This window comes from Lutjanus erythropterus, chromosome 4 (assembly GCF_056507025.1).
Source record: "Lutjanus erythropterus isolate fLutEry1 chromosome 4, fLutEry1.hap2, whole genome shotgun sequence".
Classification (NCBI taxonomy): Eukaryota; Metazoa; Chordata; class Actinopteri; order Lutjaniformes; family Lutjanidae; genus Lutjanus; species Lutjanus erythropterus.
In genome coordinates, this window is record NC_139320.1 from 3,194,623 (window position 1) to 3,208,913 (window position 14,291).

Here is a 14,291-nt window from a genome sequence, read left to right on the forward strand (position 1 = left end):
TAGTTAGTACTTCTGGCAGCAGGATGGTGTATGTGTGTTTGAGTGCTATTACTTAGGATGTGAACTAACCCTTTAAAACGGCAAAGTTGCACTATAACACAGGGGTGGGTAATTATTTTTATTAATTATAATTGTAATTATTTTTTCTTGAGAAATTGATCAGGCTGCTGTGGCCCAGACACAAATGATATAAGGTCCTAATAATGACTGAATCTCTAATAATGGAATGGTTTGAAGTGCTCTATATAGGGCACCTCTACTGTTGGTCACACTTTCTGAATTCCCTTGTGATGAATTGTGGGTTAATATTTTGTTGTCAATGTTCAAAACTTGATGTTTTACAGTGAACCATGCAGGCTGCAGACAGGTTACAATGATAATATATATATAAAGTTACAGTTTAATATAAAAAATACAGTTCATTATCATTACCAATGAACACAGCACTGAGCCCTTTCAGAATAAAGGTCTGATAATGGTTCTAAATTTATAAGTTTTGGTAATTGGGCTTGTGGGCAACATGAATCCTCTATCTCATTTTACTGTTTAGTCACACACTACTTGAATCTGCTCACCTGGGTTTTCTCTTCAGTTCTCTTCTCCCCACACTCACTCACACACATCTGGTGTCTCACTCACACACACTGGAGCCCAGCCAGCCTCCCTCTGTTTCTCTGTCCCTGTCAGTGTCTGATCTGTTGACTTTCTTCATCAGCTGGATGTTTCGTAAAGTCGCCCAAAAACACAATTGTCTTTCTGGATTTTTCACCTGTGGTTGTGTTTTCACAGCAGCAGGTGAGCTGGGAGACGTGAATGATCTCTAATTAAAACGATCAAAGCAACATGACACCGAATTACATCAGCACCAACCAGCTGCACTTACAAGTTTTTACAAAACAACTGCATAATTTAGCATTTACATTAAACAGGAGACTGTCTCTGTGTCTCGCTGCAGAGTTTGAGCGATGTTCTCACACAGCAGAGTGAAGAGGTGAGGGAAAGGTAGAGCGAGGGCGGATTGTTCACTTATCAATCACGAATGGGTTCACTCTCAGACAGATTCAAAAACCGAAATGCCAAAACGGGCCACAAAACATACTCGGGGGCCCGTCAAAATAAAGTCTGTGTGTGGGAAACACAGTGGAGTGAAACATGCTGACAGACAGGGTGACTGACGTGAGTTAGTGAGAGTGAGACAGAGAGAGCCCGTTTGGCAGATGCCCACTGCGACTATCTACTGGATCAATTCCAAAGTCCTTTGTACCTATTAGTCGTTTAGATCCAAATATTGTGACACTGAGGTTTCTGCTGGTCCTTAAAAAAATCTTAAATCCAATTATCTGAAATTTTTCCTCAACCTCCCAAAACTCACAAGGGGGAGTGCTAACATCGCTCCAAAGCAGCCACACTGATGCGACTGCCTGCAGATGTGTCTGCACATATTTTGTATTCATCAACCTCATGAGCACAGACGTCAGCCAACCAATAAATCACTAAACAAAACCAACATGGAACCAATAACCTCTAGTGCAGCTGCTAGAAATATTCAGAGCACATCCAGCTGGTGTATTGTGATGTGGTATGTGAGTCTCCTCCCATCAAAAACAATCTAATTCTATTCTAATCTAATTCCAGTTAAATAGAGCTGTAACCATTAATCAATTATTTCTCTATTGATAAACTATTTTGCTAATCGATTAATCAATTTGAGTCATTTTTTCAGAAAAAAAAGTCCAAATTCTCAAACAAGACATTTGAGGACGTCAATTTGGCCGCTGATCAACATTTTTCCCCATTTTCTGACATTTTATGGACTAATAGATTAATCAAAATGATTAACAGATTGATCGATAATGAAAATGATCATTATAGGAAAGAACTGAAAGATAGGTCTAAACAAAACATGTTTGGACCTATTTTTTTAACTAACAAGATTGTAACAGGATTAATTAATTGATTAATTGAGAAAATAATCAACAGTTTTATTGATAATGAAAATAATAATTAATTGCAGCCATGTTTAGAAGTAAGATATATTTTTTTTGTTTTGTTTTTTTTACGTTGATTTCAAGTGCAAGTTGAGTGAGATCTGACTCCAGAGCAGCAGAGTTAGTCGGTTAAAACAAGAGGAGGAGATGTTTTAAAGACCTCGCTGTTCACTTGGCAGGCTGGGTCTAATGAACAGATGTTATTGAGTTGCTTTATGGGAAATGTAGGATCCATTGTTTTACTGTGGGGTAACAGCGAGAATATCATGGCCTCAACTGCATCAATATTAATTATTCTGTCTCCATAAAGTCCTCCCACTTTATGGAAATGGAAGACTAAATCACTGGAGAACCTCCTAGTAAAAATCCCCACCATTTGCCAGTAAAAACATTGTTAGAATGTAGAAAGTGTAAAGTCTGGAGATTGAGGATTTCTCTCCTTGCCCTCCACATTCTAATCTCCTGGTGTGAACAGAATCCCTTTATTCCTCCTCTCCTCCCGCTCTCCTCTCTCCGCTGTCCTCTTCCTGTTCCAAGAGCGCTCTTGTGTGTAATTAATTATGATTGCGCAGGCTGGCAGCATACGGCTACTGTACTGATTAATTACCGGCAGTAGGAAGAGCTCTTTCTTTCCTCCTCTCGCTCTCTCCCTCTCCACTCCCATTTTCTTGTCTCTTTCCACTTTTTTTTTCTTGTCTCATTATCTTTCCATTCCTTTTGTATAGGAGGCAGAACAGTTTAGGAACATCCCTGAGCATATGATTAATGTCTCCTCTACATTCTGTTCAGGCAGTATATAGCAGCTTTGCACAAAGGCGTGATTAACCTTTATGAGTGGGAGGTGGGGCTGCTGGAGGAAAAACATCTCTACTTTAAGGCCTTCTGTACCTCATGTGCTAAAGTTTGCTGTCAGCAACAGTAAATAATGTTTTCCTGATATTTATAAATCTAAAAGCTAAAATCTGATTGGCTGAATGTCTGTCAGTTACATATGAAGAGCATATGAAAAATGAATAGCCGCTGTCAACAGAGGAGATGCAACTGGATTCATTAAGCAGATCAAGCTCTCCTCTCTTTACCACAACACAACACGTTGGCAGCAAAGTGGCTCACAAGATTCCTTGGAGATGAGTTTAGAGAGGATCGGCCACTCAGAGAGAACTAATGGTACACAGTTCTCTGGGGAGACGGGAACCAACAGCGGAGAAGAAAGAAAGAAGGGGAGACGGATGAAAGGATGCGGTCTGAGACAGGGAAGGGCGTATAATTGGAGGAATAATATGAAAGAATTGGTTTTCACACAAAGAGAAAGCGACAGAAAGAGAATATTGGTTTGCCGAGCCTGTCTGAGAATTTCTTTTTTGCCAAACAAAGAGCCCCGTCTTTTAGCCGCCGACAGCCCAGTTCTGTCAGTTCCTCTTACAGTGTGATGTAGGCGTGATGTCAGCAGCCAGATGGTGTACCTGCCAAGAGCTTTTCAGACCAACCAGGCACACAGCACAGAGGAAATCCACCGCATCGTACAAAATTCCTGTCAGTGTCTTGTCCCTGAGAGGCTCAAGCTCCATGTATATTATTATCATGTCTCACTATTATTGTCCTGGTTTTCACTGGAGACATTCACAGGTCTACGTGATTTGTAAGATGGTGGTACACTGGCTTTGTCCTCCTGAGGACGTCAGTGTCTGTCTGTTAATATTAAAAAAAAGAAAACAATGGATCAAACCAGAAATGCTGAATCTCACACTTCTAATAATGCACCTCGACAGCGTCTTTTCTTCAAGGCTCTGTCTCTGGTAAAAGCCAACACATTTCAAACTCCGTGCCCTAAGTTTGTAACGCAGGCTTTCTGTTAAATGACTGTGACATTTAAAACTGGTGGAGTTCCCCTTCTTAATGGTGTTGACCCCCTGACCTTTCCTCCAATGGTCTAAAATGTACTGAGCACATTGATGCTTCCCTGAGCACAAGTCCTCACTATTCTGGACACTCCATGTGCATTTCCTGTAGAATACACTCATCAAAATGTCAACTTGGTCCTCAAAATATCTCACAATCCTATTGGAGCTCACCAAATTGTATCATTAGAGTCTGATGTGTTGGACATTAGAGAGAGGGTTAGTGATCTTAAATGATAATTCTGATTTATGACAACTTGTATTGCATTTTCATATTGTGATTCATCCTTCTCATAATAATAATAATAATATATTTAGTAGTAGTTATTTATATAGGACTTAAATTCAAATGATGTAGTAGTAGTTTGGATGTTACATTTCTTTTCTAAACTATGAACTATAGATTGTATAGTAAGCAAAAAATTAGAAAACAAGGTAAAATACATTTTAGCTGTTTAAGAATCTAAAATAAAAGACACGCTGTCTTTTGTACTTGCAATCAAATATTTAATAAAGTTGTTATTAAATTATTGATTGATTGCAAGTACAGAAGACAGTGTGGAGAGTCTTGTTGCTTTTTATTGTCGAGACATGGTCTTCTCCTACACACCTGTCAACCTACAAGTGTGCAAAAGTGTTTTGCTCTTTGATATTTCAGATTCTTCAAAGTACCAGCTTTTGCTTTGATGGCAGCATTGCACACTGTTGGTATAATCTGAACCGTTTCTTATATATATAAAAAAAGAAAGAAACAACATTGGGTGAGAAGTTTGTCCAAACTTTTGACTGGTACATACAAACACACACATTCACATGCAAGATGCAAAAATGAAAAAACTAAGAAACGAAACTAAGGCAAAACAGAGATTATTTATAAAGAGATTAATTTTCAGCCATCACTTAAACTTCAAACCACAGGATGGGTAGAGCTGATGGAGTGGGGGAGGCTATTCCATAGGTCATAGATCTGTAATAACACTGTAGTTACCAAGTTAAGTGATTATATCCGGGAACACAGTGACATTGTTACAGTAAGGTCCGGGGCAAGAAACATGAGCAGTAAGATGATCTTTTAAACCAACCCCCTTTCAGTCAGCCTTGTTTGTGTTTTCTGTTTTCCAATTGCAGATGTCACCAGTTACTTTGGTGAGTAGGGCCGGGCGATATGTTAAAATTTCCCAACCACTCATCATCAGCCCATCCATCAGTGACTGGCAGTATATTCACCCCCCCTTACCTCGTCTTGTCCCCTTGACTCTGAAGTAGGAGATGTGTACAATTAACAAATTCACTATGTTATTTACACTGCCTATGTTCACTACTTCCAATATGTAAAATAAACTCACAAAGTGTCAAGTAATTAAATATTCTCACGCATATTTTCCTTTTTAAACAGAGAAATACAACCATACACCTTCTGAATTGCTGCTGGATGCGAGCACATCGCAGAGCAGTGGCTGTCTCTCTGCAGACCATTACATTAGCAAAATAATATGAAGAATATCGCCCCAAAAATCGACCAAAAAAAACAACTGGTGATGGATTCAGCCCATAATAGACAAGCGAAGTATTCATCCAATTGCCCAACGTTAGCTGAGATAACTTCTGTTATGATTCGGCCTAAAATGACTCGCTCCAAGAATTATTTTGTAGTTTAAACATCCCTTGGCACTCTGTAGCACCACCCTGGGACCAACACTAGTTGTTAATCTTTTCTACAGGTAAGGCTCTAAGAACAGGGAAACTCAACACTTTCTTTTTGTTGAATTTAATATCTGTTGCAGCATCAAGGGGTCCCTCGTGGGAAGCAAGGATTAGTCTTTTTTCTCTTAAAAGTCCGGTTTTAACTAATTATTATTCAGGTATTGATATTTAAGCCTTCCTCCCAGCATCCGCCCTTAGAAACCTGCGAGTTGAGCTCCATCAACCAAACAAACAATCTGCAGTTTGTCTTCTGAAGGCTGAGTTGACACGATAGATGAAACCTGACAGAAAAGGAACCTGAGAGGCTTCTCTGTCTGACTTGTTTTGTCCTTTCAAGTCCCCCAAGGCACATCACAGAGGTGTGTGTGTGTGTTTGTGTTAGCTGGTGTTTAGGGGGAACGGTGTTTGTTGCTATGGCACCAGGCAAGCGTCCTCTGGGCGACGTGATCATGTGGTCATGCAGAGGTGAGGCCCAGAACAAACGGTGTTTGTTTTTGTTTATCTGTCTCCTGACTGTTTGCTCTGCTGGTTTCCAGGCAGTGGAGGAGCTGCTGGAGTCCTTGGAGCTGGAGAAGAGCAGCTACCACATGGGGCTGAGCAGGGTGAGTGGAGTCGCACACAGACACGCACATGCACACTTTTCATCTTATTATACACACGAGGACTATTAGCATGTTTTTGACCAGTTATTTCAAGCCAATGTCATTTTGACTAGTAGCAATTCTAATTAAAGAGATCTACAACCAATTTCTCACTTTTCAAAATGTTAATTCTTGATATCAGCAGCTCATTTCTTACTAATGAAAATTTTTGTTGTATATATTTGTAAATTACTAGTCAACTTTTTCCATTGACAGGTACAGATATCAGTTTTGACGGGCAGTTTTTAATTTCAAGTCTATGTATCCATTTCAGATATTATGAATAGAATTCTGGGTATCTAAAATTCAATTCTGACCAGTCAAATGTAAATGATTGATATGTCAGCTTGGAATTGTATGCAGTAAGAATGTGATTTCAGATATCTACAATTGTATTTCAAATATCAGAAATACAATTGTAAGTAGTGAAAATTATATTTGTATGAATAACAATTATATTTGAGATTTGTACAGTTACTTTTGTGACTAATCAGAATGAAAAGGAATCTCCACAAGTCAAAACAACATTGTAGATATCTTCAATAACATACTTATCCAAACTGGCTTGTTGTTAAGTTGGTCATATTGGAAATGAAACTGTTTACATCTTAAATGAGAAATCACATTTCCACAAGTTCCGATCCTCTGTCACCATGTGTATAATCATATGGTACCGTTGTATCAATTTGATTTGTAATTGTTGTTCTTATAAGTGAAAATTGAATTATTGATGTCAATAATCAAATGAGAGATAAATGTAAATAACTCTGACTAGTCGAAATGTCAGTTATAGATGTGAAAAATATCTTGTCATGTCCAATTGTTTTACAAATACCTTAAATTTTAACTGGTCAAAATGTCATTTCCACTTGTGAAAACTAAATTGCTATTAGTCAGCCCTGTTGATTAAATGTTAACAGGGCTACTTAGACTGCAGAGAGAAGCCTTTCAAACAGGCATTTATGTGCATATTGAGAAAGGCCTTGTTACTTTAAGTTACTGTTAAGTAAATTTGATCGTATTTTGGACTGTTGTGCTTTTAATTTTCTGCTGATGCTGTTTGCTGCTGTTGTAAACTCAATTCTTCCTCCACAATACTACATGATGTCATACTGTCAGGATACTGTCAGTGAAACCCAACACTTTGTGCGCGGATGTTTTATTTGAAAAGCCTGACAGTGTCTCAGTCCTACTCTTTGCTGGTAGGCCTTTAATGTCAAACATGTACAGGAAGTGTTGAGTTTCACTGACAGCAGCTTAACAGAGATCAAAAGAACTGGAAAGTAGAAGCTGTTGGAAATAATAAGTGAATAAAAACAGGAGGATATCATGTTGAAAACCTTTCAGTGGATCAAAGAATGTAATACCCCACCGTTGTGGTAGGCTTTTGAAACATGCAGGAAGTGTTAAGTTAATCTGACAGCAGTTTAACACTGGATTAAAAAGTACGGAGTGAAATTAATTAGTGACAGAAACAGTATTTCTGAGTATGACACGACTCTGTTGTAGTTCTGATGGAATTGGAGCTCGTCAACTATCAAAGTACATGAAATTCTAACTGTTTTTACGCAGCCTTTTTTTTTTTGTTTGTACAGGCAATTATTAATTTTCGAATTCACAGCATTAACCTTAAACCCCAGGTCTTTCCTGTACGTGGCTTCAACCAATTCCCCGGCTGAATCATGTTTAATTTTAAACCTTCTCCCTGGAGATTCTTGAAAATATTCAACAAGAGTCCCCCAAGTTTTTTTGTTTGTTTGTTTTGTTTTGTTTTTTGGGCTTTTTTCCCCCAGAATCCTTTTTTGATGTTATGACTTGGAGGCAGTCACCAGCTGATTGCAAGAACCCCTGAAACCTGACATAAAACACTTCACATCACTTCACTCTGCACTGGTGGCTTGTCCTGACCACTGACTGTACATTAGGGAAGTCACAAGAACCAACTCTTCGGGACCAAGTATTTTTTTTACAGTACTAAAGGTACCAAAAATGCAGTTCTTCTTGAACTGACAGACAGCTTATATGCCTACAAGGTCTGTAGTCTGACGTCAAATGCCAAAAGAATCATGTTCCACTATATTTGCAATGGCCTAACATAATGTAAACATTGCTTGTACTGTAGGCTACTGTCCTGTCATCTGCCATCAAAATGATTAAATATAAAGTTAGCCTTTTGTCTCTCACCATGTCAGTAAATTTAAACTACTGCTGAACTCTGAGTTCAGCTTATATTGAAAGTTCAGCAGCAGAAATCACTGTACTGTTGCTTTATCTTGCAGACATGGCAACGTGCTCCTCTGACAGTGTGTCAGGCATCATAAATCTCCCCCTCAGTCCTGGAAGAATAGTTTTATGAAAAAAATAATAATGGCTGAATATTATTGCTTTTCTGTTTTTTTTTTTAAGATGGAATCAAATTGGGTATCATGAATTGTGGACATGAACTAGTATTGGTATGGACTACAGCACTGGTTCCCAACCTGGGGTCTGGGCCCCCCTAAGGTTGGTGGCAAAAACCCCAGGGGTCCCGAAGGTTTGTCTGCTCTGAGGTTGTCACAACATATCTGCATATGTTAGCTAAAATCACAGGTCTGCATACAGAACTGTTTAAAATGATACATTTTTCAATTGTTACAAAAACATGAAAATTTTGCTTTTGCAGAACATTACCAAATGTGTTTTTGCCCCATCAATCAAAACTTTAGTTCTATAGCAGCTTATTCTCTGAAAGCATTATGAAATGTAAAAAATTCTGTCCCCTCCATGTTAGATGATAGGCTATAAAGTACATAAAAGTACATGTCAAATAAATAATTAGTGTATATGGACTGGACCTCGAGACCATGACGTCAACCCCAATCAGCGCTGCACAGACTCTGACTACAAATTTTGTCACCAGTGCAAGATGGCAGCGCTCATATCTGGAATAGCTTCATTTCTGTACAGTGGGAGGATGTGGAGACGGACCGTCCATCTTTATACAGTCAGTGGCCATGACCAGACATTTTCTGCAGCTGTATCTTTTGTGTAACCATCAAGGAGAGTCTTAGCTTTGTCCCAACGTCTTTTCACTCTTGACACTCTCAATTAAACAGATAATTAGAAAGCGTTTTCCATTCTACTCGCTGACCTTTCAAACAAAAGGTGTGGCGGACATTGAGAAGTCAGAGCTGTTTTGTTCCTCTGCACTGACAAGTCCTCACACTTCTCTTCTCACCTTCACCAGTCCTAGTGTGTTTTGTTTTTAATCTTTTTCTCTTTATGGAGGAGGAGGAGCTGGTCTTTGTGCCTCTCTGTATCAATGACCCTTGCCAAGCAGCAGTCAGACACTGCCAGGCTCCAACTCTTTGAGATAAAAAAAAAAAAGTGCTAATCACAAGGAAAAAGACAGGCTGATGGTTTTGTTAATTAGATCTGTGAATGTCTGTGGAATAAAGAACAGTGAGCGCCTTGAGCTGTCAATTAGAGAAGTTACTTGGCAGATATTGCAGGGAGTTTAACCTTGCCTTAGTGTTGGTGCGTGTCACTCTATACTTGGCCTGCTACTTTTCCCAAGTTCAGATAAAGTTCCAAATCGCAACTTTTTTTGTTCTGTGGTGTTCATATAACTAATGCCTCTTGTTTCTCATTAGTTTTACTGGCAGACAAGACACACACAGGTCCAACCAACCCACACACTGGGCCACTTACTCCATCTAATTATACTGTGTACCCCATGTAGTGTGGGAATCATTTTGAATAATGAATAAATGAGCTGCATCAAAGTGGTGAATACCATATTAATAGACTAGATTTACATTACTTGTGCGTCAGTCACATCTTTTTGTACTAACAGTTGTATAATAAGCACCTGCCAAGTTGGGTTGGGTAATAGAAACTATAGACTGTGTAAAAAGGTGTTAAAAAGGTGACAGTGTTGAAATAACTTACTGTCAACAGCAATAGACTGGACATTTTCTTCCAAACACATTCTACATGTTAGAAAATAGACTTAAAAGACTTAGAACTATATAAAACTGTATTGTGGAGTTAGACTGTGAAACTCTTCAGATTTCTGTGTTCACAATTTTTTGGACGGACCTGAAACATGACTCGGTGACGTGCCGGAGCCGTGGTCCCCCTTCACTGTATAAGCCCCACAATCCAACACATGAATGACACCGCCTCCATCTACCCTCACCCTCCCTAATGCTCAGTTATGAACAGCAGCAGATCAGCCCAGCAGTTCACCTCAGCTCACTTCAGTTCCAACAACCTGACACAGAAGAAAAATGAATACCATCCTGTCACTGTCCTCTGGCACTGGTGGCTCAGACATGTCTTGACATGTCCAATAAAGCTGCAAGATGGAGTGTCCATGTTTCAGGTTGTTTTCAGGTCACTGGTTTGACACTGAGACAGTGGAGTGGACACACCCCCAGAATTAGGTTTGAGACCTAATTTTTTCTACTTAACAATTTTATTATTCATTCAAATTTGGTTGGATGGTTGCAAGCACATGTTTCTGTGGTGTGACAAACTCAGAACACATGTTAATTATTCCTTTATATGAACTTTAAGGAGAGACCATGTCAACGTGTGCACTAGAATGCCCCTTTGTCATTTTCCATCTTTGTAAATTAGTTTTGTCCCAATCAGTGTTGCCAGATAGGAAATGTGCTGTAGATTGGAGTATTAAATTTCCCATGGCACTAGAAAGCAGCAACTTATGGGACGTAGCACTTACAGGTTGGCCTGTACAAATACTTAGTGTCACAAAGTGATCAAATTATTGTGCATTATGAGACTTTTGCTCTTTGTGCGATGTACAATCTCTAATGCCAGAATTAATGTATAAATACAATAATTATTGTGTATCTGGCAGCACTGGTCCCAGTGAATATGTTCTTGGAGAGAGGATGGGGGGTTGAGCAGAGGAGGCTACAGGTACAAACACTTTTGCCATAAGACATGACTCATATCAAGCAAACTGAACCCTGAACTCTGGCAAAAAAATTATAATAACCACAGAGTTTTTTTTTTGTTCAAGCAGCATTAACAGGGAATCCTCGTAGCACCAGTCTGTTTCCAGTGGAGTCCATGACACAAAGTGAACCCTGTTTCTTATTCAGTTTTAATTAGCTGATTATCTATTCAGCTGGAAAGTAAAATACTCAATATTGTCTCACCTGAGTTTTGTTGTAGGACCGATCATCATCCAAAATGGAAATGTCACCCGTGACACATTAAGTGTGGACTGTGCACAAGTGGCTGCATCTTCTCCAGACTGGCAGATGATCCACCTCTCACTGCCAAACTGCCCCTGTGGTTCACTGCCAACTTGTATGTGGCTCTCTGCCTGATATCATTAAACCATCCCTGCACTGACAAATGGGTCTCCAAGGAGCACAGCAGTCCATGTTAACCAGATGTGTTATCTCCTCCCAGGCTAGTTTGACATCAGCTGGCCATGGCAGCAATTCACACCAGAGGACAGTTTATTTATAGTGGTTGAATCCATGTGGATGGAAGCAAACAGAGATGTTTTTGGACTGTTTATAAATGAGACACTTGGTCCTCACCAGCCATAATATACAGTACACACCAAAATACCAAGCCTTGTTATTGGCCTGGGAATCACTTTTTTAGATAGTAGTGCCAGTGTGAGTTTAAATACTGATACTAAAATTATTCTTTTTTGGATATCTTACTATTTTTTAACAAAGAAGCTAATATTCTTAAATTTTAAATGTCTAAATACAAGATATACCCAAGAACAAAATAAAATACTAATAAATAAAAAGTTTGATATGAAGATGTTTATTATTAATACATTTAAATAACAGAAGAAGTAAACAAAATTACAAATCTAACATTATTTGAAACCAGCGTTCAAAACATAATATTCTTTAATATTCTGGGTTTATCATTGGGCCAATGGGAAACACACATGCACAGTGTTTTTTTTTGTGGCATATTCAGACTTAATGCTTTTCTCCATCATCTCGAACCGTCCCAAATTTAAAACATCCTGAAGTAAATGCTGGCCACTGCAATTCTACTTTTTTTTTTTTTTTTTTTTTTTTTTTTACAATTAAATTAGATAGATAATTAAAGGTGAAGTGTGGCATAAATAAAATACATGATTACATCATTACATTACATTACATTACATATACTGTATGTTACACACATGTATCATTCATTCTGCTCAATTTGAACTGCTTTCTGAGTGTTTTCTTACTGTTAGACTAGTCGAAATTAAAAAAAAATTAAAATTATTTTTAATTATTTGTTTTATTTGTTTTTGGGAGTACATGATTTGTCCTCATTCTCAGGAATGGCTGATATATATTTTAGTTAATTTATTCATATCACATTCATTTAATTCAGATTTTTTTCACATCTGTAACCTTTGTGTTAAACTTTTTTTTTTTTACATTTGCAAACACTGTGTGTGTGCGAGTGTGAAGGTCTGCTCCACTGTGAGGAGGTTATATAACTTCCCAAGATCCCTCACTCTGAGAGAGAAAGAGTGTGTCACTGTCTCTTCCTTTGCACATTTTGCCAGTGTAGCCACCTGTGTTACCAGAAGGCGCAAAATCCCAACACAGAGACCCACTTTGGGACAGCATTGTAAACACTTGACAACTGAGACAGGTGTCTGCCTCAGTATTCATTCGTTATTGTCCCTGATCAATATTTTTCCAGTCTCAGGATGGCAGGACACCCATAAGCTGAAGCCCTCATTCATCTGAGCTGACTTTGTAGTTCCTACATGAGTCCCTCAGCTTCCTCCTTGAATAAAATATTCTGGTGGAAATTCTCCAAGCTGAGCCAAGCTCTCTTCACCTGCTGATATCACATTTATTCTAATCCAACTACAGTGCAGGTGGACCACACAGCTCTGGTTGCCAACCTCTGGCTCAGTTACCACAAGCCTCTGGCTTCACTTAGTGCTGCCTACCTTTGAGTCATTAAACACAACCCAGAGACTTCCACATATGAGATACTGTACTCCCACGCAGCCATGCTGTAGAGTGTTAGTATTCAGAACATTTCTCATCCCAGCACACATTTGCACACCATAGAGGAGCAGCACACTCACCGTATCAACATTGCCCTTTAATTGCATCACCATTTCACTGTAGTTAGAAAAGTAGGGTTAAAGACATCTTACCGGAGAAGTCATTAGAGTAAATACACCTACAAAAAAACTCATGTTAAGACTCACATTGTTAAATATAACTAGTCAACAGTTAATCACATATGTGCTGGTAGTTATATATAAAAAATTTCAAAAAAGTCTCAGTGCTCAACCTGAAGGATGGAATACTTTATTTCAAAATATTTGTGTGTACAAGAACAACTGTCCAAAAACACATCATCAGAGAAAAGAATTATAAGGGGGAAGAGACCTTGTCAGATGTAAACAAAAGATTCATTTCTGTCCTGTGTCAGTAAACACAACACATGGTGTCAAAGACACATTCAGGTTCACTAGATATTCAGTCCTGAGGATCAGTAATGTTAAGTGAACCTTGATATTAGACTGCAGCAGCAGGGCATCATCACACAGATTCCTACAAAGAAACTCCCCCTGAGAGGCACAAATGTACTTCTGGTGACTGTAGAGACAGAGAAAGACTCCCTGACTTTCCAGCAGAGACTCTGACAGTAGCTGCTGCTGGCAAGTCAGTTACAACCAATTACATTTTGCATTTTTGTTACACGGAGGATTGCACAAATCAGTAAGCTTAATTTACAGCTCAACAGTATTGCTGGCTTGCTAGCTAAATTTAACACCTATAACATAGAGACTTATAATACAAAGACCATGTTTTATTTACCTTGTCATCATAGTTGGACTTGGTGTCCCGGTGCTTTCCAGTTCCAGCCAAGAGAGAAGGAACCCAAAAGCTGGCATTTTGTTGCCACGTGGGTCCCCGTTCCTCGTCGTCATTTTTCCTGGAGACGAGTGTATTTGTCACTCAAGTATATTGAGAGACAAGCGCGTTGTCTGGTACATTGTGCGATGTCCACCCTGATGTTTGTGGAAACTTCTTTCCAACAATTCTCTG

The 14,291-nt window shown here is 38.8% G+C and overlaps 1 protein-coding gene across 11 annotated transcripts in view; it reads left to right on the plus strand.

Moving 5' to 3' along the window:
- myo18ab (myosin XVIIIA b) overlaps positions 1-14,291 on the plus strand; it is a 206,342-nt gene that overhangs the window by 98,934 nt on the left and 93,117 nt on the right. For all 11 annotated transcript variants that reach the window (XM_084716789.1, XM_084716790.1, XM_084716795.1 and 8 more), the window contains one exon: positions 6,127-6,192. In XM_084716789.1, the coding sequence (XP_084572915.1) occupies positions 6,127-6,192 (66 nt within the window). The remainder of the gene's footprint in view (positions 1-6,126; positions 6,193-14,291) is intronic.